This window comes from Ammospiza caudacuta, chromosome 5, assembly GCF_027887145.1.
Source record: "Ammospiza caudacuta isolate bAmmCau1 chromosome 5, bAmmCau1.pri, whole genome shotgun sequence".
NCBI lineage: Eukaryota > Metazoa > Chordata > Aves > Passeriformes > Passerellidae > Ammospiza > Ammospiza caudacuta.
Window position 1 is genome coordinate 69,791,242 of NC_080597.1, and position 22,998 is coordinate 69,814,239.

Here is a 22,998-nt window from a genome sequence, read left to right on the forward strand (position 1 = left end):
GACAAAACTTGTCTTAAGATGTGTATTCAAAATTGATTTATGTGACATGATGTATGCATGTCAGGAGATTTCTGTAAATTTAATTTTTAAAAGAATAAATATTATATCTAATATTCATTAGATATAATATTTATTCTTTTAATGCTCTGTAAAGGTATTGTGCGAAATGATACTCATTTCCAAAAATTTAAGAAAGTTGATTAAAACCTTATCAAAAATACAACAGAAGACTGAACAGAGAAAATATTATGGCTCCGGGAGCAGAAGATCTTTCCCACCACGTGCTCATCCACACAATGGATGTTCCACCTTATAACCCTTTAGCCCCTCCCAAAGTTCTGTCCATCGACTCCTTCTTCGCTGTCCAGTGGTGGAGTTTACTTCCTTAAATCTTGATTGGAGGTCAGTTGTTTGTTGTCATAGCAACAAGCCAACCCTCCAGAACCCAGCCCCCCCACTGACAACAAGGCAAGCAGGGTAAAACATAAGTCTATAAAACTTCTCTTAACATATATATTTGCCTTTTAATTGTGAGTCAACCATCGCATTACTCATCCATCACAGTATGCAAAATAAAATCTTCTTCAGCAGAAAAGAAACATTAAGAAAATTAATGTCCTATGTGACCAACCCAGTGTGGAGATACCCAAATGATGCATCTCTTATTTGGTGTTATTTGTAATTACACATATATGAAACACATTTTGGATACTCCCCACAGTTTGAAAGAGTAACACATTTTAAAATAATCTAGATACAGTCTGCTTCTCAGACATTTCTGAACAACCGAGCAGTACTAATCAGCCTAGCTCTAAGAATGCTTTTTTAAAAGCTGCTGTGGATTTCACATTGTGATTAGAAAGGAATTCCCATTCCCTGCATCTTCATTAGTCACAGAGTTTTGAGACTCTCACACTGTGTGCCACACTGTGTTGCAGAGAGATTTCTTTCAATCTAAACAGATGACTCAGAAAGAGGAAGAGGTTCTATGTCTCCAGGTTAAGAAATGTACAACATACAGGAAAACTCTCAGGCACTGGTCTTGTATTCTTTAGGCCTTATTCCCAATCCTCTCACTTGTCTATATTTTCAGAGAAGTACTGTGCTAGACTAAATTTTTGCAAGAAGATGAAAACTCACTTAGAGCAACTCTAAAACCAAAACCATTTCCTGGAACGCACTGAAAGTCAAGGACCCAATGGGATATGTGTTCAGGAAGACTGGTGAGCTGAGGAAAGCTGGACTGGATGCAGAGCTATAAAAACCACAGGAGAGGAAGAGGAAACTGAACAGCTATGAGGGCAGTCACAGACCTGCCACACTTGCCAGGACAGGCTGCAAATGTGTGTCCTCTCCTCCTTCTAAATACAGGCTGAAAGATATCTGAGAAACCCTATGTATGCCTAAAGGAACAAAGCATCTTTCATTTTGAGCTAAATGATACAGAAAGAGGTCCCAGAAGAATGGTGGTTGAAGACAGAGAAGTATTTGAACATGTATAATTCAAGGTCATATGAATGCTTGTTACATCATGTCCTGAAATCATATGATATTTTGTTGTCCAATTACTCCATTCTTACCTGAAGGCTCCTTGAGTTTGCTGTAGTAATTCAGCAAATCTCTGCTTTTGTGCTTCTTTTACAGTTCATTTCTTCCCCCTCATTGCTTCATTTCAGAAGTGAGGAAGGAGAAGGGAGAGGGGAAATAAAAGCAAAAGAGCATATCTGGAAAATGCATTCAGTGATCAATCAAATCTGAGCAGGAAGGCTTCAGGAAGAGGGGCAGACTGGAAAGTGAGGATCACCTCTTATGAATCACAGGTCAAATCTCATAAAGGCTGCATCTGCTCCATTGTGTTTCATGGGTGCAAATGCACAGAAAAATGTTCAGGCTGGCTGAGTCACACTCCCCTGCAGGAAGAATCACTGAGAAAGGGCCATTGTGACAATGTGGATACCCATCCTTCATAACTGTGAGTGTCATAAGGGCAAGACAGTCATGTTGAAGATCTCAACTCAACAATCAGAGGCCTTCAGATACTATTATGCCACACTTTTGCAAGGGATAGGAAGCATGACAGCAACTCCCTGTTACATCTGTCATTTCCTGGCCTCCCTCATGTTCATTGTTGTGCATCTTATCCAAGTAAGGAGGAAGGAATAAGTCAAGACAAAATGGTTAATTTGGCTGCTTCTGCACACACAAATATTTGTTCAGAAAGATCTGAGCATAAAGAATACAGCAAATAATTTTTCCCTACTATACTTCAGTCTTGTTTCATTCCCGTCTGCATTATGGCCTAGAAGTTCCCTAGAGCTCCTTTCAGAGGAAAACTTTTCCTCATAAGAACGGGCTGTTCAGCAATAGCAGAGCAAAAGCCCACCATATTCAGGTTTAGTAGACGCTCTTTTAGATCCTTTCTAAAGGAGCAGGTTTCTATCTCAAAAGCTGAAAATATGTGAGCACAGCAACAAGGTGGCTCTTCTCAGACTAAGAAGAAGGAAACATGCTGGCATTAGCTCAAAACAATGTCTCAGACTTGAAGTTCTTTAAGCCTTAACCGTGCAATTTTTTCATCGGTAAGTTTAACCTTTTCTTATCACTTTACCCTTCCTGGCAACTGTTTACATGCAGCACACATCATCACTGATAAAAGAATGGAACAGTTCCTGGAAGAAAAATTTTCGGTGCATTCTCCCCTGAAAACCATGAGGTATTTATTGCCCTTACATTCAGCAGGGAGGAATCAAGCTGCAAGAGAATGAACTCTTCATGTAATGCTTCTCCTTAATGTTTTATTGGCTAGAATGGAATTCCTCATTTTTCCTTGTCCCTTCCTCATCACTCAACACAGCTTCCTAGGAGCCAAATCACTTAATCCAGCAAACTCATACCATTCCTAACACCTCCTCCTTTCTCTTCACACATTTAAACCTTCACCTTCATACTACCTCATGAGAACAATTTTTAAAATTTTATTGTAGGTTTTGAGAGTGATGAAATAAAGTTGCCATCAGGTTTTGTTCCTATGGACTCTTAAATCTTTCAGGTCTTTCCTTTTCATATGCTGATTTTATATTGTGGGTTTACAAGCATTTTATTTTAGCTCTCCCATTACCATCGTCTATTAAAATGCACAGACTCAAGGAGAACTTCACTGTCTTCATTGCAGCTCTGTAGCTGTTTGTGTTCACCCTTAATGAAGTCAGATTTCAGCATCAGAAACTTCAAAACCTCTTGGTCAGGAAGCTGCATAGTGGTTTCCATGGAAGATCTTTTTACCATCATCTTGCTTCTCTAGAAGCAAAAGATGTATGTACAACTAAAATAGAAATTCACAAGTGCAATTTGTGCTTTCCTGATTAATTAGGAGATAAGACAGTCTTGTAATATCTGCTGAAAAACTGATGGCTATCAGAATTGTTAAGACAAATTTTATCTTTGTTTCCAGGACTACTGAACTAAGTAAACTGTTTCAGTTGTGCTGAGTAAGAGAGAATGGGAGAAACTAGAGAAGAGTGAGTAACATTTTTCACTGACAATTTGTTTTCTGCTTATAACTTACAAGACATAAATAAAGATGAAAGGTGTTGTCATTAAGAATTAGAATGAGTGGGTTTCTTGGCAGAACCAAAGAAAAAAAAATTAATATGCTGACCTATGAAACCTATAGTTAATACCAATTCAAATAAATCAATATCAACTCAAATCAAATATCAAGTCAAACCACAATAAAATTTATTTGCTAAAATAGTAATAGATGAGAATAGTAAAAACAGTCCATGCTTTTTTTATTCTTGACATCACTCTCTTCAGCCAATACCATGCTGTTCTTCATCTTTTCAATGGTTAAGGAAACTAATTTGAGAGTAACAATGGTTACAAAGTAACTGCAAATTCATGAGAAACATAAATAGAAAACAATGATTTACATTTTCCTAGAAGGGAAAATTCACAATGAATATGACAAAAGAAAGCAAGTAAGGACCTGGTTTTAAATTGTGTGTGTGTGTGTGTGTGTGAAAGAAAATCCTCCTTAACTGGGCTGTTATCTGTGCCTTCAACACAGTGGTGCCTGTTATCATTCTTATAAAGTCGTGTCTGGAAGCCTTTCCTTTACAAACCTGTTTTTCAGGTACATTGAACTCTGCTCTTAAACAGAATGAGAACCCACAATAGATTTAATTCATTTTCATTTGGCAAAAATACATTTCCTGATTTTTTTTTCATTTTATCTCAAGGACTGTGGCTCTGGCCTCAGAGATCTCTGGGCTAGAAGATGTAGCAAACTCATCTGTCTTGCCTCAGCATGCCGTGTTCATGTCAGAGAATGTATTGTTGTCAGAACCCTTTCTGAGATGCAGTTAGTTGAAAATTGCAGGTGCAGGTGCTTGCAACTACTCCAACTATTTGTGCATCTTTCTGAAGGAAGCAAAGTCTGAAACACAGGAGTGGCAGAATTTTGAAGGCAAGTTCAATATAATGAGGGTAATTTGTTTGGAAAGGTAGGGCTAGCACTACCTATAATTTCACAAAGCATACTTTGAGAAAGGAAAAGCTGTATGCCTTAAGGTGCTAAATATGATCAGCATGTTCCATTCTCAACACCTGGACATGCTTGCAAAATGCAGGGCATGTCTCCATCCAGGCTGGAAAGAAGGAGCCCAATGCTGCAGGGTGGAGGGGGGTCCTTTGTGCAAATCAGCACAAGTCCCAAACCCCTGAGGTGGTTTTGAAGGTACGCAGCTTCTAGACACAACCTATTGCCCAACTGTTTGTAGTGCTGCCTGTTCCTCAGAGCGTGGACTAATCTCCACCCTTCATTCCCCATGTTTGCTTTCTTTCGTAAGACTCATGCCTTTCTGATTGCAAGCCATGGGCTTATGCAGCTGCAGGTAGCTGGGAGGTTGCTAAGCTGAGCTGAGCTGAGCTGAGCTGAGCTGAGCTGGTAGGCTAAGCAGAGCAGTAGAAGTGATTCACAGTGATTCACAGTCAGTGAGTTGACCTCAGGTCCTTCAAATAATGCAGTCCAAGAGGATTTTGCCAGTATTTCCACTGGAAGCTTACCATGGGTATCTTGTTTTTTTCTGTGTTTGATTGGCTGGTGCATTGGGAGGGACGAGACTAAAAAATGGTTGAGCAAGACATGAAATTACTTTTTTCTTTAGTTAGTCCTAAGCATCTCAACCTGAAGTTCTAGGGAGAGGAGGAGGAGTAGAGTTCATTTAAAGCTGCCTTTTTCCCAGGGCCAGCAAATTCATAGGCTCTTTATCACTCTGGGTCTAATAATGTGGGCTTTCAGAACAGCTTTAGCTATAGGTGAGTCTAAACCATCTCCATCAGAGTAGGGCAAAGGTTTTCTCTTGTCTACTTGATGCTCAAGTAACTGGAGGTCAGAAGAAATTATCCCCCGTATTCTTCATCTTAGTTACTCCCGTGCCTCGGGTGAGAACTGTGATGAGACTGAAAGCTTGTCATCAGAAGAGATTTAAAAGGAGCAGGGTGATATGGATTGCTGAAACACAGTAGCCTGTGAAATTCATGGCTCTCTCCTGTTTCCTCCTGTTGATGCCTGTGAATGACTGATCAGTCACTGCTCTTATCCTGTCTTCCTCTTCTTCCCTCCCTGCTAAGTAACACTTGGGACTAGAAGCTGTTCAATAGTGACCTTATTTAGATGGCAGAATTTAGAAGGCATTGTTTGTTATTATATAGGATGGTTCAGAAAACTGTTTTCTGAGTGCAGCCAACTCTTGTGTCATGGGTGGAGAAAAGAAAGGCAATTATTCAGACATTCTGTGCTCTGTCGACCCTCAGCTGATAAAGAGATCATCCAAAAAGACTTTGAGAAGCCCAAGGGAGCAAAAACCTCCTGCTGTGCTGTGATCAGCATCAGAGAAACTCTTCCCAAGAAACAGCTCCATCATAGGCAGTAGCAAGGATCTCCAAGCAGAAAAATAGCAAGGAAAGAGGTTTGTATCCAGGATGGCATCCAAATGCAGACATGTCTACGTACCATACAAGAAAGATTTTCCCTCAGAATGGCTGTCATGCTAGGGTAGCCATTTGCAGCAAGTGTCAGGATGAGCACATCTTTGTGTGCTTTTGGGGGAGGGCACATTAGAGTGGAATGAGCTAAGCTTCAAAAGTTCTGTATTTCAAGAACTTTTCTTTTTCCATTTTAAAAGTTGTATTTCATGATTACAGTGGGTTTGCCCAATCTTCAGCCAGACTATTGATCAGCCATCTCTGGTGTAAGAAGTAGTTTGTAGGGGCCTGAGGATTTTTACACTGCTGTGCAAACCATAAGTTGGTGTGTGTGATCTTTTGTCAGTCAATAAACAGATCTGTGGAAGCGTTCCTAATTCAGTAGGGAAACCCCGACACATCTTTGTTTTCACAAATGGTCTGTGACACAGGACAGTGCTGGTGTAAAGTAAGTGTAGGCCTTAACACAGGATGGCATTACAACTTCCTCTACATCATTCAAGCAGTGTGGATTTCTTTATTTCTCACTAAATTAGTAAATAATATCAACTGATATGACATGTTGCCCCCAAAGTAATTGTCACAAATGGGTGTGCTTGAGATCGCACAAAAAAAGTAGGATCTGATCCCAGGTGGTGTGTCAAGGCCAAGGCCTGGAAAGGAGCAAGAGAGGGGAGATGCACCACCACAGTAATAAATATGAATATTAATAACAAAAAGTTCCATATTGAATAATAACTAAAAGCCTACACTTGTATACCGAGAACATCCTTGGGTCATGTCACCCAAATTTATATTTGAAAAGAGTTGTGTGGCAGGGCCCTTGTGCCTGCTCTGTCAAGGGAAGCTCTGGGGTTGCCAGGTTCCCGAGTGATGGGTCTGCACTTGGTGTCTGTTGGGGCTTTGGATGCCCAGGGCCATGATGAGTTCCCTGAGCGGGCTGGGGAGGGCGGGCGGGGCAGGCCTGTGATGCGCTCTGGGTTCTGTGACAGCACAGGGGCCGTGTCACAATGGGGGCAGGTATAAAAGGCCCCAGCGGGTGCCGCTGCCCCAGTAGAGCCTGGGCAAGCGGTGAGCGCACAGCAGTGAGGAGACAGGGCTGCGGGAGGGCAGGGGCTGCAGAAGGGCTGGGGCAGGAGCTCCGGTACCGGGCCGTGCATTCTGCGCCCACACCCAGGGCCCGGCCCCGGCGGCAGCGCCTCGCTGAGGGCACGGTGCTTGCTGGGGCAGCGGTGCAGGCCTGGCCGCCCGCCAGCTGCCGGGGCCCTGTCCTTCCTTCTGCCACATCCCTGCGGCTCCTGCACCCCATGTCTGTCTCCATTCCGGCCCCACTGAACCCCTTCTGTGTGTCCTCCTGCAGACCATGGCTTTACTACCAATGATCTTCGTGCTGGTGCAAAGCCTGATCCAGTACCCCCAGCCAGCTGGGGATGGGCTGGATGAGGCCACGCACCGGCGAATGAAGGAGCGTCAGGAGCTGCTGAACAACGAGATGGCTCGGCTGCTGCAGGAGCTGGAGGAGCAGGACAAGGGCTGGGGAGCTGTGCTCTCTGGTGCCCTTCAGCAGTGGCCATTTTGGGTCATTGCTGGAGTCCTGCTTCTCTTGGCCCTGTGGTTTACCTGCAGCAGAAGGAGCGGTGAGGCCAGCAACAATGATGTACATGAAGGTGAAGACAGCATAGATGGACGGGAAGAATGCATGGAGGTGAAGGTGCAGGAAAGCAGCGATGCCAGTGAACAGAGAAGCAGAGAAAAAGAAGACCATGATGGTGGCAAGGGAGAAAGTGGCAGTGGTGGAATGGAAGACAGAGAAAAGACCCGATATGCTGGGAATGAACAAGGAATCCTTTTAGTGGACCGCATAGAGTGGCCTGTGGAGGACCTGGAGAGAGGCTGCTCAGTAATAGCTGAGCTGATGGAGAGCTTGACGCATGTCTTTGTGGACAGCGTGAGCAATACCCCCTACCCAGTGCCTCAAGAAGCCATCGGGGTGGGCAGTGCCTTTGAGGGTTGGAGTCCCCGTGACTGGGATGGGGTGTACCGTGTGTTGGTCCCACTGAATCCCCCACCAGGGCACACCTTCCACCTGGAGCCAAACAGTGCAGGGCAGGTGGCAGACAGGACCTTCAACGTCTGTGTGGAGCTGGTGTGCACATGCGAGAAGGAGCAGGTGGAAGAGAAGCCGTTGTGCTTCTTGCACCACTCGCGGGAGGAGCTGCGGCGGAAGCAGAAGCGCAGCCTCCTAGAGACGCTCTGCACCAGCTCCTACCTGGACGTGGAAAAAACCTCCCGCTGGTTCTGCCAGCTGGTGAGAAGCTCGTGGCTGCAAGTGCCTCAGTGGCACTCATGGCACGTGGTGTTTCAGCCCTGCCGCCGGTCCTGCCGATTGGAGCTAAGCAAAGGCAGGGACAGCCTGATGGTGGAGATGCTCTTTGGGGTGCGCCGAGGGGACTCTGACATCTTTGTGAGCAGCCAGCCCACCAAGGCCACCATCACTGCAAGCACAGCGTGGGCAGAGACGTACGCTGTGGCAGAGGCGAAATTCTTCCGGCACATCGCCAGGCAGCTGCCGTGTGAGAGCTTGCACCTGAAATGCCTGCAGCTCTTCACCTGCATCCTGAGGGACACAGGTTTTTCCAGCTCTACCTGGAAGACTGTGGTCATGCACGTGCTGACCACAGTACCTCTGTCCCGGTGGCACAGGAGAGCATTTGCACGGCGGCTGTGGGACATCATGGCATACCTGGACCGCTGCCTGCAGCTGACACACCTGAGGCACTTTGTGCTGGGCAATGAGAGGCTTCCTGCCGAGATCAGCTTGCCGCCAGCAATGCGAGGGGTTGTGCCGCCCAACCTCTTTGAGCACCTGGCCCGAGATCCGGCCGCCCACAGAGAGGCAAGGCAAGCTTATGGTCGGCTGCGATTTCGCCTCGGGGTGCTGCTCTCCAGCCACTGAGAGGAGTTCCCTGCACAGAGCTGTGCTGGGGTGTCACACCCGATGGCAGCCACCTGAACTCTGCATAGCTGATACATTTGCCACTGGCCATGCTGAAGCTGCTTTCCTGCTCCTGAGGAAGGAAGATGCAGCACATGGATTCGCTGTGCAGACACATCTCTGGATGGCCTTGCCCTTCACCTTCCAGTTCCAACAGTGCTGCTGACCTAGTCTGTGAGGCAGAAACTGGCTCCACCTGTACATCCTCAAAGATGCCAGTGAAGTGGAGAGAGGTTGCTTGGAACACCTTGAAGAGAGCAACCTAGCCTGTTGGGGATTAATGTAGTTGTTTAGTTGTAGTTGTAGCTGTATTTGTAGCTGTAGCTTTAGTTGTAGTTGTAGCGGTAGCTTTAGTTGTAGTTGTAGCGGTACGTGTAACTGTAGGCATAGCTTTAGTTGTAGTTGTAATTGTAGATTTAATTAGACTTGTTTATTAGTTTTCCTTCTAGACACCCTTTGGTTTAGACTGTTTTGCAAATTTACCCAGTTACTCTGAGTTTAGAGAATTTAGATATCCTACTGTATTTGTCAGTGTGCTTTTAAATAATGTTTGTGTATCGACGTTTATAAAATTAATAAAAGGAGATAAGTTTCTCAAATTGCCTGGAATGTCACTCTTCATATGTAAATGTCTGTATCTTAGAGGGCATCCTTCCTATATCCCTATCTGAAATAAAGACTTTTTGCAAACAGAGATATTAGATATATTGTGCTGCCTCTCAAGCATTCCCATAAATATCCTTGAATCCTGAAGTGAAAATGCCATGAAATGGCTGAAATTTAATATGGTGTTGAACTATAGTGTTTGAGAGCTAAGAGGCTATTGAAGGCACCAGAATTTTGTAATTAAGTTTTTTGGCGTTTTAGGATGGTATTAAATCTTCCTGTGCATCATCCAGGCAACCTAGATTTCTTTCAGGAAGATTTCTCACGAAATCTGGAACACAGCATTAGCCTACATGACATCCTCCCCCAAAACTAATAAGTAAAAATACGAATATTAAAAAATATCCCCCACTGGTATTAACTAAAAGCATACACTTGTATACTGAAAACATCCATGGGTCATGTCACCCAAATTTACATTTGAAAAGAGTTGCGTGGCAGGGCCCTTTTGCCTCCTTTGTCAAGGGAAGTTCTGGGGTTGCCAGGTTCCCAAGTGATGGGTCTGCACTTGGTGTCTGTTGTGGCTTTGGGTGCCCAGGGCCATGATGAGTTCCCTGAGCGGGCTGGGGAGGGCGGGCGGGGCAGGCCTGTGATGCGCTCTGGGTTCTGTGACAGCACAGGGGCCGTGTCACAATGGGGGCAGGTATAAAAGGCCCCAGCGTGTGCCGCTGCCCAGGCTGTCACAATGGGGGCAGGTATAAAAGGCCCCAGCGGGTGCCGCTGCCCCAGTAGAGCCTGGGCAAGCGGTGAGCGCACAGCAGTGAGGAGACAGGGCTGCGGGAGGGCAGGGGCTGCAGAAGGGCTGGGGCAGAAGCTCCGGTACCGGGCCGTGCATTCTGCCCCCGCACCCAAGGCCCGGCCCCAGCGGCAGCGCCTCGCTGAGGGCGCGGTGCTTGCTGGGACAGCGGTGCAGGCCTGGCCGCCCGCCAGCTGCCGGGGCCCTGTCCTTCCTTCTGCCACATCCCTGCGGCTCCTGCGCCCCATGTCTGTCTCCATTCCGGCCCCACTGAACCCCTTCTGTGTGTCCTCCTGCAGACCATGGCTTTACTACCAATGATCTTCGTGCTGGTGCAAAGCCTGATCCAGTACCCCCAGCCAGCTGGGGATGGGCTGGATGAGGCCACGCACCGGCGAATGAAGGAGCGTCAGGAGCTGCTGGACCACGAGATGGCTCGGCTGCTGCAGGAGCTGGAGCAGCAGGACAAGGGCTGGGGAGCTGTGCTCTCTGGTGCCCTTCAGCAGTGGCCATTTTGGGTCGTTGCTGGAGTCCTGCTTCTCTTGGGCCTGTGGTTTACCTGCAGCAGAAGGAGCGGTGAGGCCAGCAACAATGATGTACATGAAGGCGAAGACAGCGTAGATGGACAGGAAGAATGCATGGAGGTGAAGGTGCAGGAAAGCAGCGATGCCAGTGAACAGAGAAGCAGAGAAAAAGAAGACCATGATGGTGGCAAGGGAGAAAGTGGCAGTGGTGGAATGGAAGACAGAGAAAAGACCCGATATGCTGGGAATGAGCAAGGAATCCTTTTAGTGGACCGCATTGAGTGGCCTGTGGAGGACCTGGAGAGAGGCTGCTCAGTAACAGCTGAGCTGATGGAGAGCTTGACGCGTGTCTTTGTGGACAGCGTGAGCAATACCCCCTACCCAGTGCCTCAAGAAGCCATCGGGGTGGGCAGTGCCTTTGAGGGTTGGAGTCCCCGTGACTGGGATGGGGTGTACCATGTGCTGGTCCCACTGAATCCCCCACCAGGGCACACCTTCCACCTGGAGCCGAACAGTGCAGGGCAGGTGGCAGACAGGACCTTCAACGTCTGTGTGGAGCTGGTGTGCACGTGCGAGAAGGAGCAGGTGGAAGAGAAGCCGTTGTGCTTCTTGCACCACTCGCGGGAGGAGCTGCGGCGGAAGCAGAAGCGCAGCCTCCTAGAGACGCTCTGCACCAGCTCCTACCTGGACGTGGAAAAAACCTCCCGCTGGTTCTGCCAGTTGGTGAGAAGCTCGTGGCTGCAAGTGCCTCAGTGGCACTCATGGCACGTGGTGTTTCAGCCCTGCCGCCGGTCCTGCCGATTGGAGCTAAGCAAAGGCAGGGACAGCCTGATGGTGGAGATGCTCTTTGGGGTGCGCCGAGGGGACTCTGACATCTTTGTGAGCAGCCAGCCCACCAAGGCCACCATCACTGCAAGCACAGCGTGGGCAGAGACGTACGCTGTGGCAGAGGCGAAATTCTTCCGGCACATCGCCAGGCAGCTGCCGTGTGAGAGCTTGCACCTGAAATGCCTGCAGCTCTTCACCTGCATCCTGAGGGACACAGGTTTTTCCAGCTCTACCTGGAAGACTGTGGTCATGCACGTGCTGACCACAGTACCTCTGTCCCGGTGGCACAGGAGAGCATTTGCACGGCGGCTGTGGGACATCATGGCGTACCTGGACCGCTGCCTGCAGCTGACACACCTGAGGCACTTTGTGCTGGGCAATGAGAGGCTTCCTGCCGAGATCAGCTTGCCGCCAGCAATGCGAGGGGTTGTGCCACCAAACCTCTTTGAGCACCTGGCCCGAGATCCGGCCGCCCACAGAGAGGCAAGGCAAGCTTATGGTCGGCTACGATTTCGCCTTGGGGTGCTGCTCTCCAGCCACTGAGAGGAGTTCCCTGCACAGAGCTGTGCTGGGGTGTCACACCTGATGGCAGCCACCTGAACTCTGCATAGCTGGTACATTTGTCACTTGCAATCCCGAAGCTGCTTTCCTGTTCCTGCAGAAGGAAGATGCAGCACATGGATTCGCTGTGCAGGCACATCTCTGAGTGGCCTTACCCTTCACCTTCCAGTTCCAACAGTGCTGCTGACCAAGTCTGTGAGCAGAAACCTGCTCCACCTGCACATCTTCAAAGATGACAGCGAAGTTCAGAGAGGTTGCTTGGAACACCTTGAAGAGACCAACCTAGTCGTTTGGGGCTTAATGTAGTTGTTTAGTTGTAGTTGTAGCTGTAATTGTAATTGTAGTTGTACTTGTAAATGTAGCTGTAGCTTTAGTTGTAGCTGTAATTGTACTTGTAGCTGTAGCTTTAGTTGCAGTTGTAGCTGTAGCTGCAGCTGTAGGTATAGCTTTAGTTGTAGTTGTAATTGTAGCTTTAATTAGACTTGTTTAGTAGCATTCCATGTCATGGCCCTTTATTGTGGACAGTTTTGCAAATTTACCCAGTTACCCTTAGTTCAGAGAATTTAACTTCCCTGCTCTAGTTGCTTGTCTTCTTTCAAATAATGTTTGAATATTGTTTATAATATTAATAAAAGGAGATAAATTTCTCAAATTGCCTGAAATGTGCCATTCTTTGTATTTAACCCTCTGTATCTTAGAGGATGTCCTCCCTCTACCCCTATCTGAAATAAAGACGTTTTGCAAACAGAGATGTTGGATATATTAAGTATTCTGTTTCTCTAGCATTCCCATAGAAATGCTTGAAGCATCAATTGAAGATGCCCTGAAGGGCCTGAAATTTAATATGGTGTTGAACTATAGAGTTTGAGAGCTAAGAGGATATTGAAGGCACCAAAATTTTGTAATTAAATTATTTGCCCTTTTTATCCTGGTATTAAATCTTCCTGTGCACCATCCAAGCAACCTGGATTTCTTTCAGAAAAATTTCTCACTGAATCGGAAACAGAGCATTAGCCTACATGACTTCCTGCCACAAAAGTAATAAGTATAAATACTGTTTTGGTTTGACAAGGAAGTGAGTTTTTTGTGTTGTTTTGGTTAAATTAATAGGTGTTTAGATTTGAATATTGGCACTTCGTGTGGCTATTGAGGACATGGATATGTCCTCAATAGGAGATTAAAAGCAGAGAACTTTTAGGGAGAAGTTTTTTTGGGTTTTGTTTGTGAAAGAGGTCAGACTTTTTTTGTTTATCTGCAAGCTGGGTGGGGGAAGGGAAGAAATGCAGCTGGGTGAGGTAGGTTGGGGCTTTGGACAGAGAAGGGAGGTGAAGGCTTTTGCAGGACAGAAGGGTTGAGGAGTACTGAGAGGTATTAGGCAGTTACATGTTACAGGGCTTGCAAGGGTTGCAGGGTGAAGAGAGAGGCGAGAATCTTGACCTCATGTTCAGAAGGCTTGATTTATTATTTTATGATATATATTACATTATTACTATGCTAATAGGAATAGAGAGAAAAAGTCTCAGAAGCTTGCTAAGCTAAGAATAAAAAAGGAATGAATCATAAAGAAGCTCTCTGTGATTCTGTCCCAGAGAGAGCTCGGTCTCTGATTGGCCCTTAATTGTACACATGCAACATGGGCCAATCACAGGTGCACCTGTTGCATTCCACAGCAGCAGATAACCGCTGTTTACATTCCTTTTCTGGGGCCTCAGCTTCCCAGAAGAGGGAAAAATCCTAAAGAAAGGATTTTCATGAAAAGATGTCAGTGACAGTTACATTCTTCTTTTTTTAGGAGAGAGAGAAAGCTGCTGTTTGTGTTTGTGCTACTTTGAAATTTGATAGTACGGTTGGTTGAGGAGGAGAAGTGGGGGGGTGTGGTGAGAAGGTGATTGGCAGGGCAGCTGTGGGAGTTTTGGACAGGTAGAGCTTGAGATTTTAACTTCTTTTTTAGATGATGGAAACTTTACAAATGTTGATTATTTTTTTTAGAAATGAAATAAGAGGAAATGGGCAGGTGTGATGTAAGTTTGTGCAAGTGAAAGATGTCTGAGTGAAGTTGACAAGAATCCTAGGTGGGAGGAGATGATGGAGTGGCCTTTGGCTGGACTTTTCTTGTATAGCCATGGGCAGAACCATTTTCCTGTGACACAAAGACTGCATTTAGGGGGAGGCAGTGGCTTAGAGCCAAGAGAGTGCAGTGATATGAAGGAGTGTGTGAATAGAGATGATGAGTGAGGAAAGTAGAAGTGCCCTCCGTCTTCAGGGAAGAAGAAGACCTCTGTTCTCAAGACCCCTCGGCCCAAGGGGATGAATTTAGGGGGACATGTGTCCCAAAAGTGAGAGACTGCTTTTTTTAGAACTGAGCAAAGCATCCTTAAAAAGAGAACCCTAGAAGTAGCTCTGGTCCATGCGCAGTGGTGAGAGCACTGGGCATGGAAGGAAGAAGTCACGATGGCAAATGTTCTCTGGGCAGTCCTACATGTGACATGGAAACACAAGAAGTATCAACTGTGTTTCCAGGGGAAGCCTATGGTACAAGAACGACTACTCTCTTCTTAATGAATTGAGAACTGATTATCTGAAAGGTGGTAATAGACTGAGAGTTGGTGATCTGAGGGTTGGTAACTGAATTGAGAATCCAAGGTTTTGTACTACTGTAATGTATTAGAAATTTAGTAGGGGGAGGAGGAATGTTTTTAGAAGGTTTTCATTCTGAGTTCTGTGTGAGTTGCTTTTAAAATATAGTTGTAAGTTAATAAAGTTTTCCTTCTTTATTCCTAAATAAGAGCCTGCTTTGATCTATTCCTACTCACATCTCACAGTAGACACCAGAGAGAATTTATTTTCATGAAGGCACTGGCATTCCACCAGCGTCAAACCAAGACAATTTTAATAATAAAAACATGTCCCCCAGTAGTATTAAATCAAAGACTACACTTAGTATTCTGAGAAAATCCATGGATCATGTCACCCAAATTTATATTTGACAAGAGTTGTGTGTGAGGCTCCTTGTGGCCGCTTTGTCAAGGGAAGCTCTGGGGTTGCCAGGTTCCCGAGTGATGGGTCTGCACTTGGTGTCTGTTGGGGCTTTGGGGGCCCAGGGCCATGATGAGATCCCTGAGCGGGCTGGGGAGGGTGGGCGTGGCTGGCCTGTGATGCGCTCTGGGTTCTGTGACAGCACTGAACCCCTTCTGTGTGTCCTCCTGCAGACCATGGCTTTACTGCCAATGATCTTCGTGCTGGTGCAAAGCCTGATCCAGTACCCCCAGCCAGCTGGGGATGGGCTGGATGAGGCCACGCACCGGCGAATGAAGGAGCGTCAGGAGCTGCTGGACCACGAGATGGCTCGGCTGCTACAGGAGCTGGAGGAGCAGGACAAGGGCTGGGGAGCTGTGCTCTCTGGTGCCCTGCAGCAGTGGCCATTTTGGGTCCTTGCTGGAGTCCTGCTCCTTTTGGCCCTGTGGTTTAGCTGCAGGAGAAGCAGCCGTCAGGCCAGCAACAATGATGTAAATGAAGGTGAAGAAAGAGTACATAGACAGAAAGCATACATGGATGTGAATGTTGAAGAACAGGGTGATATGAATGTGGCGGCAAACACAAAGGAGGATAGAAAAGAAGGCAAACAAGGTAACGTGGCTGCCATTGAAAAAGAAGACAGTGATGCTGGCAAGGGAGAAAGCAGCAGTGTGGAACACAGAGAAAAGACAGAAGATGTAGGGAATGAGCAAGGAATCCTTTTAATGGACCGCATAGAGTGGCCTGTGGAGGCCCTGGTGAGAGCTTGCTCAGTAATACCTGGGATGATGGAGAGCTTGACACGTGTCTTTGTGGACAGCGTGAGCAATACCCCCTACCCAGTGCCTCAAGAAGCCATCAGGGTGGGCAGTGCCTTTGAGGGTTGGAGTCCCCGTGACTGGGATGGGGTGTACCATGTGCTGGTCCCACTGAATCCCCCACCAGGGCACACCTTCCACCTGGAGCCGAACAGTGCAGGGCAGGTGGCAGACAGGACCTTCAACGTCTGTGTGGAGCTGGTGTGCACGTGCGAGAAGGAGCAGGTGGAAGAGAAGCCGTTGTGCTTCTTGCACCACTCGCGGGAGGAGCTGCGGCGGAAGCAGAAGCGCAGCCTCCTAGAGACGCTCTGCACCAGCTCCTACCTGGACGTGGAAAAAACCTCCCGCTGGTTCTGCCAGTTGGTGAGAAGCTCGTGGCTGCAAGTGCCTCAGCGGCACTCATGGTACGCGGTGTTTCAGCCCTGCCGCCGGTCCTGCCGATTGCAGCTAAGCAAAAGCAGGGAGAGCTTGACGGTGGAGATGCTCTTTGGGGTGCGCTGAAGTGAGTCTGACATCTTTGTGAGCAGCCAGCCCACCAAGGCCACCATCACTGCAAGCACAGCGTGGGCAGAGACGTACGCTGTGGCAGAGGCAAAATTCTTCCGGCACATCGCCAGGCAGCTGCCATGTGAGAGCTTGCACCTGAAATGCCTGCAGCTCTTCACCTGCATCCTGAGGGACACAGGTTTTTCCAGCTCTACCTGGAAGATTGTGGTCATGCATGTGCTGACCACAGTACCGCTGTCCCGGTGGCACAGGAGAGCATTTGCATGGCGGCTGTGGGACATCATGGCGTACCTGGACCACTGCCTGCAGCTGACACACCTGAGGCACTTTGTGCTGGGCAATGAGAGGCTTCCTGCCGAGATCAGCTTGCCGCCAGCAATGCGAGGGGTTGTGCCGCCCAACCTCTTTGAGCACCTGGCCCGAGATCCGGCCGCCCACAGAGAGGCAAGGCAAGCTTATGGTCGGCTGCGATTTCGCCTCGGGGTGCTGCTCTCCAGCCACTGAGAGGAGTTCCCTGCACAGAGCTGTGCTGGGGTGTCACACCCGATAGCAGCCACCTGAACTCTGCATAGCTGATACATTTGCTACTGGCATCCCGAAGCTGCTTTCCTGCTCCTGAGGAAGGAAGATGCAGCACATGGATTCGCTGTGCAGGCGCATCTCTGGATGGCCTTGCCCTTCACCTTCCAGTTCCAACAGTGCTGCTGACCTAGTCTGTGAGGCAGAAACCTGCTCCACCTGTACATCCTCAAAGAAGACATTGAAGCAGATAGAAGTTGCTTGGAACACCTTGAAGACAGCAACCTAGACTGCTATGGTCTTAATGTAGTTTATTTGTTTTAGCTGTAGCATTAGTTGTAGTTGTGCATGTAACTGTAGCTGTAGCTTTAGTTTTAGTTCTAACTATAGCTGTACTGTGGCATTAGTTGCGCATGTTACTGTAGCTGGAGATTTCATTGTAGTTGTAGTTGTAGCTTTAATTAGACTTGTTTATTAGCATTCCTTCTAAAGGCCCCTTAGTGTTGTTAGTTTTGCCAAGTTACCCTTAGTTTAGAAAATTGAACTGCAGTTCTACAGTGCCATGTCTGCTTTTCAATAATATTTGGATATCAATGTTTGAAAAATTAATAAAAAGTGATAAATTTCACAAATTGCCTGATGTGCGTCATTCTTTTTATTTAACTCTTGGTATCATAGAGAATGGCCTTCCTAAATCCATATATGAAATAAAGACATTTTGCGAACAGGGATGTTGGATATATGAAGTATGCAATCTCTACGTGACATCCTGGCCCAAAAGGAATAACTATAAATACAACTAACAAAAAATGACCCCCACCAATAATAACTAAAAGCCTACACTTGTATACCGAGAACATCCGTGGGACATGTCACCCAAATTTATATTTGACAAGAGTTGCGTGGCAGGGCCCTTGTGGCTGCTTTGTCAAGGGAAGCTGTGGGGTTGCCAGGTTCCCAAGTGATGGGTCTGCACTTGGTGTCTGTTGGGGCTTTGGATGCCCAGGGCCATGATGAGTTCCCTGAGCGGGCTGGGGAGGGCGGGCGGGGCAGGCCTGTGATGCGCTCTGGGTTCTGTGACAGCACAGGGGCCGTGTCACAATGGGGGCAGGTATAAAAGGCCCCAGCGGGTGCCGCTGCCCCAGTAGAGCCTGGGCAAGCGGTGAGCGCACAGCAGTGAGGAGACAGGGCTGCGGGAGGGCAGGGGCTGCAGAAGGGCTGGGGCAGAAGCTCCGGTACCGGGCCGTGCATTCTGCCCCCGCACACAGGGCCCGGCCCCAGCGGCAGCGCCTCGCTGAGGGCGCGGTGCTTGCTGGGGCAGCGGTGCAGGACTGGCCGCCCGCCAGCTGCCGGGGCCCTGTCCTTGCTTCTGCCACATCCCTGCGGCTCCTGCGCCCCATGTCTGTCTCCATTCCGGCCCCACTGAACCCCTTCTGTGTGTCCTCCTGCAGACCATGGCTTTACTGCCAATGATCTTCGTGCTGGTGCAAAGCCTGATCCAGTACCCCCAGCCAGCTGGGGATGGGCTGGATGAGGCCACGCACCGGCGAATGAAGGAGCGTCAGGAGCTGCTGGACCACGAGATGGCTCGGCTGCTACAGGAGCTGGAGGAGCAGGACAAGGGCTGGGGAGCCGTGCTCTCTGGTGCCCTGCAGCAGTGGCCATTTTGGGTCCTTGCTGGAGTCCTGCTCCTTTTGGCCCTGTGGTTTACTTGCAGGAGAAGGAGCGATGAGGCCAGCAACAATGATGTACACGAAGGTGAAGACAGCGTAGATGGACGGGAAGAATGTATGGAGGTGAAGGTGCAGGAAAGCAGCGATGCCAGTGAACAGAGAAGCAGAGAAAAAGAAGACCATGATGGTGGCAAGGGAGAAAGTGGCAGTGGTGGAATGGAAGACAGAGAAAAGACCCGATATGCTGGGAATGAGCAAGGAATCCTTTTAGTGGACCGCATAGAGTGGCCTGTGGAGGACCTGGAGAGAGGCTGCTCAGTGACAGCTGAGCTGATGGAGAGCTTGACGCGTGTCTTTGTGGACAGCGTGAGCAATACCCCCTACCCAGTGCCTCAAGAAGCCATCGGGGTGGGCAGTGCCTTTGAGGGTTGGAGTCCCCGTGACTGGGATGGGGTGTACCGTGTGTTGGTCCCACTGAATCCCCCACCAGGGCACACCTTCCACCTGGAGCCGAACAGTGCAGGGCAGGTGGCAGACAGGACCTTCAACGTCTGTGTGGAGCTGGTGTGCACGTGCGAGAAGGAGCAGGTGGAAGAGAAGCCGTTGTGCTTCTTGCACCACTCGCGGGAGGAGCTGCGGCGGAAGCAGAAGCGCAGCCTCCTAGAGACGCTCTGCACCGGCTCCTACCTGGACGTGGAAAAAACCTCCCGCTGGTTCTGCCAGTTGGTGAGAAGCTCGTGGCTGCAAGTGCCTCAGTGGCACTCATGGCACGTGGTGTTTCACCCCTGCCGCCAGTCCTGCCGATTGCAGCTATGCAAAGGCAGGGACAGCCTGACAGTGGAGATGCTCTTTGGGGTGCGCCGAGGGGACTCTGACATCTTTGTGAGCAGCCAGCCCACCAAGGCCACCATCACTGCAAGCACAGCGTGGGCAGAGACGTACGCTGTGGCAGAGGCAAAATTCTTCCGGCACATCGCCAGGCAGCTGCCGTGTGAGAGCTTGCACCTGAAATGCCTGCAGCTCTTCACCTGCATCCTGAGGGACACAGGTTTTTCCAGCTCTACCTGGAAGACTGTGGTCATGCACGTGCTGACCACAGTACCTCTGTCCCGGTGGCACAGGAGAGCATTTGCACGGCGGCTGTGGGACATCATGGCGTACCTGGACCGCTGCCTGCAGCTGACACACCTGAGGCACTTTGTGCTGGGCAATGAGAGGCTTCCTGCCGAGATCAGCTTGCCGCCAGCAATGCGAGGGGTTGTGCCGCCCAACCTCTTTGAGCACCTGGCCCGAGATCCGGCCGCCCACAGAGAGGCAAGGCAAGCTTATGGTCGGCTGCGATTTCGCCTCGGGGTGCTGCTCTCCAGCCACTGAGAGGAGTTCCCTGCACAGAGCTGTGCTGGGGTGTCACACCCGATGGCAGCCACCTGAACTCTGCATAGCTGATACATTTGCTACTGGCATCCCGAAGCTGCTTTCCTGCTCCTGAGGAAGGAAGATGCAGCACACGGATTCGCTGTGCAGACACATCTCTGGATGGCCTTGCCCTTCACCTTCCAGTTCCAACAGTGCTGCTGACCAAGTCTGTGAGGCAGAAACCTGCTCCACCTGTATATCTTTAAACATGACAGTGACACTGATAGAGGTTGCTTGGATCAGCTTGAAGACAGCAACCTAGCCTTTTGGGGCTTTATGTAGTTGTTTAGTTGTAGTTATAGCTGCAGTTGTAGTTGTAAGTTGTACTTGTAATCATAGCTATACCTTTAGTTGTAGTTGTAGTTATATTGTAGCTTTAGTTCCGTTGTAGGTATAGCTTTACTTGTAGTTGCAATTGTAGCTTTAAATAGACTTGTTTATAAGCATTCCTTCTAGAAACCCTTTACTGTTGACAGCTTTGCAAAGTTACCCTTAGTTTAGTGACGACCCCACTGTACTGATTTGTGTGCTTTTAAATAATGTTTGAATATCAACGTTTGTAAAATTAATAAAAGGAGATAAGTTTCTCAAATTGCCTGAAATGTGTCATTTTTTGTATTTAACCCTCTGTATCTTAGAGGATGTCCTTCCTCCACCCCTATCTGAAATAAAGATGTTTTGCAAACAGAGATGTTGGACATACTAAGTATGCTGTCTCTCGAGCATTCCCATAGAAGTGCATTGAAGAGATTGTAAGTGCTCTGAAGTGCCTGAAATTGTACAGCATAGTACTCCTGAAATTTTTAGGAGTCTTTGGAAAAGTTTTCTTTACACGGTCACTTTTATACGCTCCTGGGGAACAATTCAGTCCAAATAAATTGAGCTACCCTGGTATAGCTGCCCTTCTGTAATATCTACATATATATGTGAAAAGAAGCAATAAAAGGAGAGAAGTTTCTCAAATTGCCTGAATTGTGTCCTCCTTTTTATTTAACCCACCATTTCTTAAAGAATGTCCCTCCAGTGCTGCTGCCTGAAAAAAATGACAGTGTCTCAAATGGTGCTCATGTTCAGCAGTCACTTCTTGGTATTCAACTTCTGTAGCACTTCAAAGCATGGCTATTAATTTTGCCTCTTGAATTCAGCCAGAAGTCATGATGGTCAACACTGCTAAAATACTAATTAATCAATCCTCCCTCTCTCCTTATAAAAGTTCCCTCTCTTTCAAGGCATGGAAAAGAGAGATTCTGTGGCCCATATCAGAGAGGGAAGCCTGCTGTGGGGACAGGAACAAGCAGCTCCCTGTACAGAGCAAGCAGGAACCTGCTGAAGGTGCATCCCTGCCAACAGCAGAATTTGCTGCTCCACTGATAGAGAGAGAACTGTGCTTGCAGAGGTCCCTGCCTTTTGTCTCCTTTGCTGGGCAAGAACTGCCCCCACCACAGCCCCTTTCGTCCTGCTTGTGGAAGGAGGAGAAAACCCTCCCCACTCTGATCCTCCAAAAACACATACCCACTTTGTTCCCCTCTGCTCTGCCCCCAGGTGCAGAGACCTCCCCTCTCCCTTGCCCCAGCTCCTGTGCTCATCAGTCGCTTCCACAGGGACACATGCTCTCAGTGGAAAGGCCTCGATCCCTGTGTGTCATTCAGCCTGACCACACAGCTTGTGTGGGCTCTGGAACACTGCTTGGAGTCAGGGAGAAGCACGGGCCCCTTGGCTTCCTGCTGCACAGTCCATCCAGGGCCAGGATTATTGCAGGTGGTCAATCTGCTGGTCTGGCTGTGAGTTTTGTTGCTGTCTGTGTGAGGGACATGCTGAGAGAGGGGAAGGCTGGAACATACAGCTGTTCACTGTTGCCACTGAAACACTGTTGTGTAACTGAGGTGGTGATTTTTAGTGGTGGGTAGTATGCAGTAACACTAGGATGGAAACTGAAAGCAATGTTCAGTAATAGCAAGCATAGGCAAATGATTTGGATGTTTTTTCTGTTGCAGAGCTGCTCTTTCAGGCCTTGAAAACAGGAGGCAGCACTGATGAGGTAACTGAGCAAGTCTAGTTGGTATTAACTGCATCCAATCATCTCTCTGTTCATATGGCCCTCTCATCTCCCCAACCAATCACTGCCTTGCTTCCAACCGGTGCTAAACTGACATCAACTGCATCTAATCAGCTCTGTGTTCATATGGCACTCATATCTCCCTGGCCAATCACTGCTTCTCTGCCAACTGCCGCTAAACTGCCATTCAACTGCATCCAATCAGCTCTCTGTTCATATGGCACTCACATCTCCCTGGCCAATCACTGCCTTGCTTCCAACCGGCACTCAACTGCCATTCAACTGCATCCAATCAGCTCTCTGTTCATATGGCCCTCACATCTCCCCAGCCAATCACTGCCCGGCTTCCCACCAGCACTAAACCGATGCTCAACTGATTCTCAAGGTCACTCACCTGCCCTGCCCTGCACCCTTCCCAGAGTGCCTCTCGGTGAGCAGAATTTAACAATTTTAATTAAAATAAGAATTTTAATTAATCCTTGTTAAATAAAGATTTAGCAAAGGCTGAATGGAGCGAGGCTTGGTGTCAGATGCATGTTCAGAGAAAGCAGCTTTGAGTAAAATGAATCCCAGCCAGAGAACTGTCAGTGCGTGCCTGTGATGTCAGAAGAGCTCTTGAGTCAGATCAGGGTTTCTGTAGGCAACTGTCCCTTGGATTTACTGAAGAAAATCCCTTACAGGTTGAACACTGAAATC

At 48.2% G+C, this 22,998-nt stretch overlaps 4 protein-coding genes across 4 annotated transcripts; all 4 read left to right on the top strand.

Annotated features, from left to right (window-relative positions):
- Positions 1-7,366: 7,366 nt before the first annotated feature.
- LOC131558314 (inositol 1,4,5-trisphosphate receptor-interacting protein-like 1) lies at positions 7,367-8,944 on the top strand. The gene is made up of 2 exons (XM_058805964.1): positions 7,367-7,509; positions 7,615-8,944. The coding sequence occupies exons 1-2, from the start codon at positions 7,367-7,369 to the stop codon at positions 8,942-8,944; spliced, it is 1,473 nt and encodes a 490-aa protein (XP_058661947.1).
- Positions 8,945-10,687: 1,743 nt separating this feature from the next.
- Positions 10,688-12,280, top strand: LOC131558315 (inositol 1,4,5-trisphosphate receptor-interacting protein-like 1). Its single transcript, XM_058805965.1, has 2 exons — positions 10,688-10,845; positions 10,951-12,280. The coding sequence occupies exons 1-2, from the start codon at positions 10,688-10,690 to the stop codon at positions 12,278-12,280; spliced, it is 1,488 nt and encodes a 495-aa protein (XP_058661948.1).
- Positions 12,281-15,357: 3,077 nt separating this feature from the next.
- Positions 15,358-17,142, top strand: LOC131558316 (inositol 1,4,5-trisphosphate receptor-interacting protein-like 1). The gene is given in 1 exon segment (XM_058805966.1): positions 15,358-17,142. A coding segment is annotated over 1 exon segment (1,785 nt).
- A 1,469-nt stretch (positions 17,143-18,611) lies between these two features.
- LOC131558317 (inositol 1,4,5-trisphosphate receptor-interacting protein-like 1) lies at positions 18,612-20,204 on the top strand. Its single transcript, XM_058805967.1, has one exon. It carries the CDS (start codon positions 18,612-18,614, stop codon positions 20,202-20,204), a length of 1,593 nt encoding a protein of 530 aa, XP_058661950.1.
- Positions 20,205-22,998: the final 2,794 nt, after the last annotated feature.

What these genes read in the sequence shown, in the direction of transcription:
- LOC131558317 (XM_058805967.1), top strand. Translation starts at nt 18,612, where the DNA reads ATGGCTTTACTGCCAATGATCTTCGTGCTGGTGCAAAGCCTGATCCAG.
- LOC131558315 (XM_058805965.1), top strand. Translation starts at nt 10,688, where the DNA reads ATGGCTTTACTACCAATGATCTTCGTGCTGGTGCAAAGCCTGATCCAG. An exon ending in CTGCTGCAGGAGCTGGAGCA is followed by an intron (nt 10,846 to 10,950) that starts GCAGGACAAGGG and finishes GTTTACCTGCAG; the next exon opens with CAGAAGGAGCGGTGAGGCCA.
- LOC131558314 (XM_058805964.1), top strand. Translation starts at nt 7,367, where the DNA reads ATGATCTTCGTGCTGGTGCAAAGCCTGATCCAGTACCCCCAGCCAGCT. An exon ending in CTGCTGCAGGAGCTGGAGGA is followed by an intron (nt 7,510 to 7,614) that starts GCAGGACAAGGG and finishes GTTTACCTGCAG; the next exon opens with CAGAAGGAGCGGTGAGGCCA.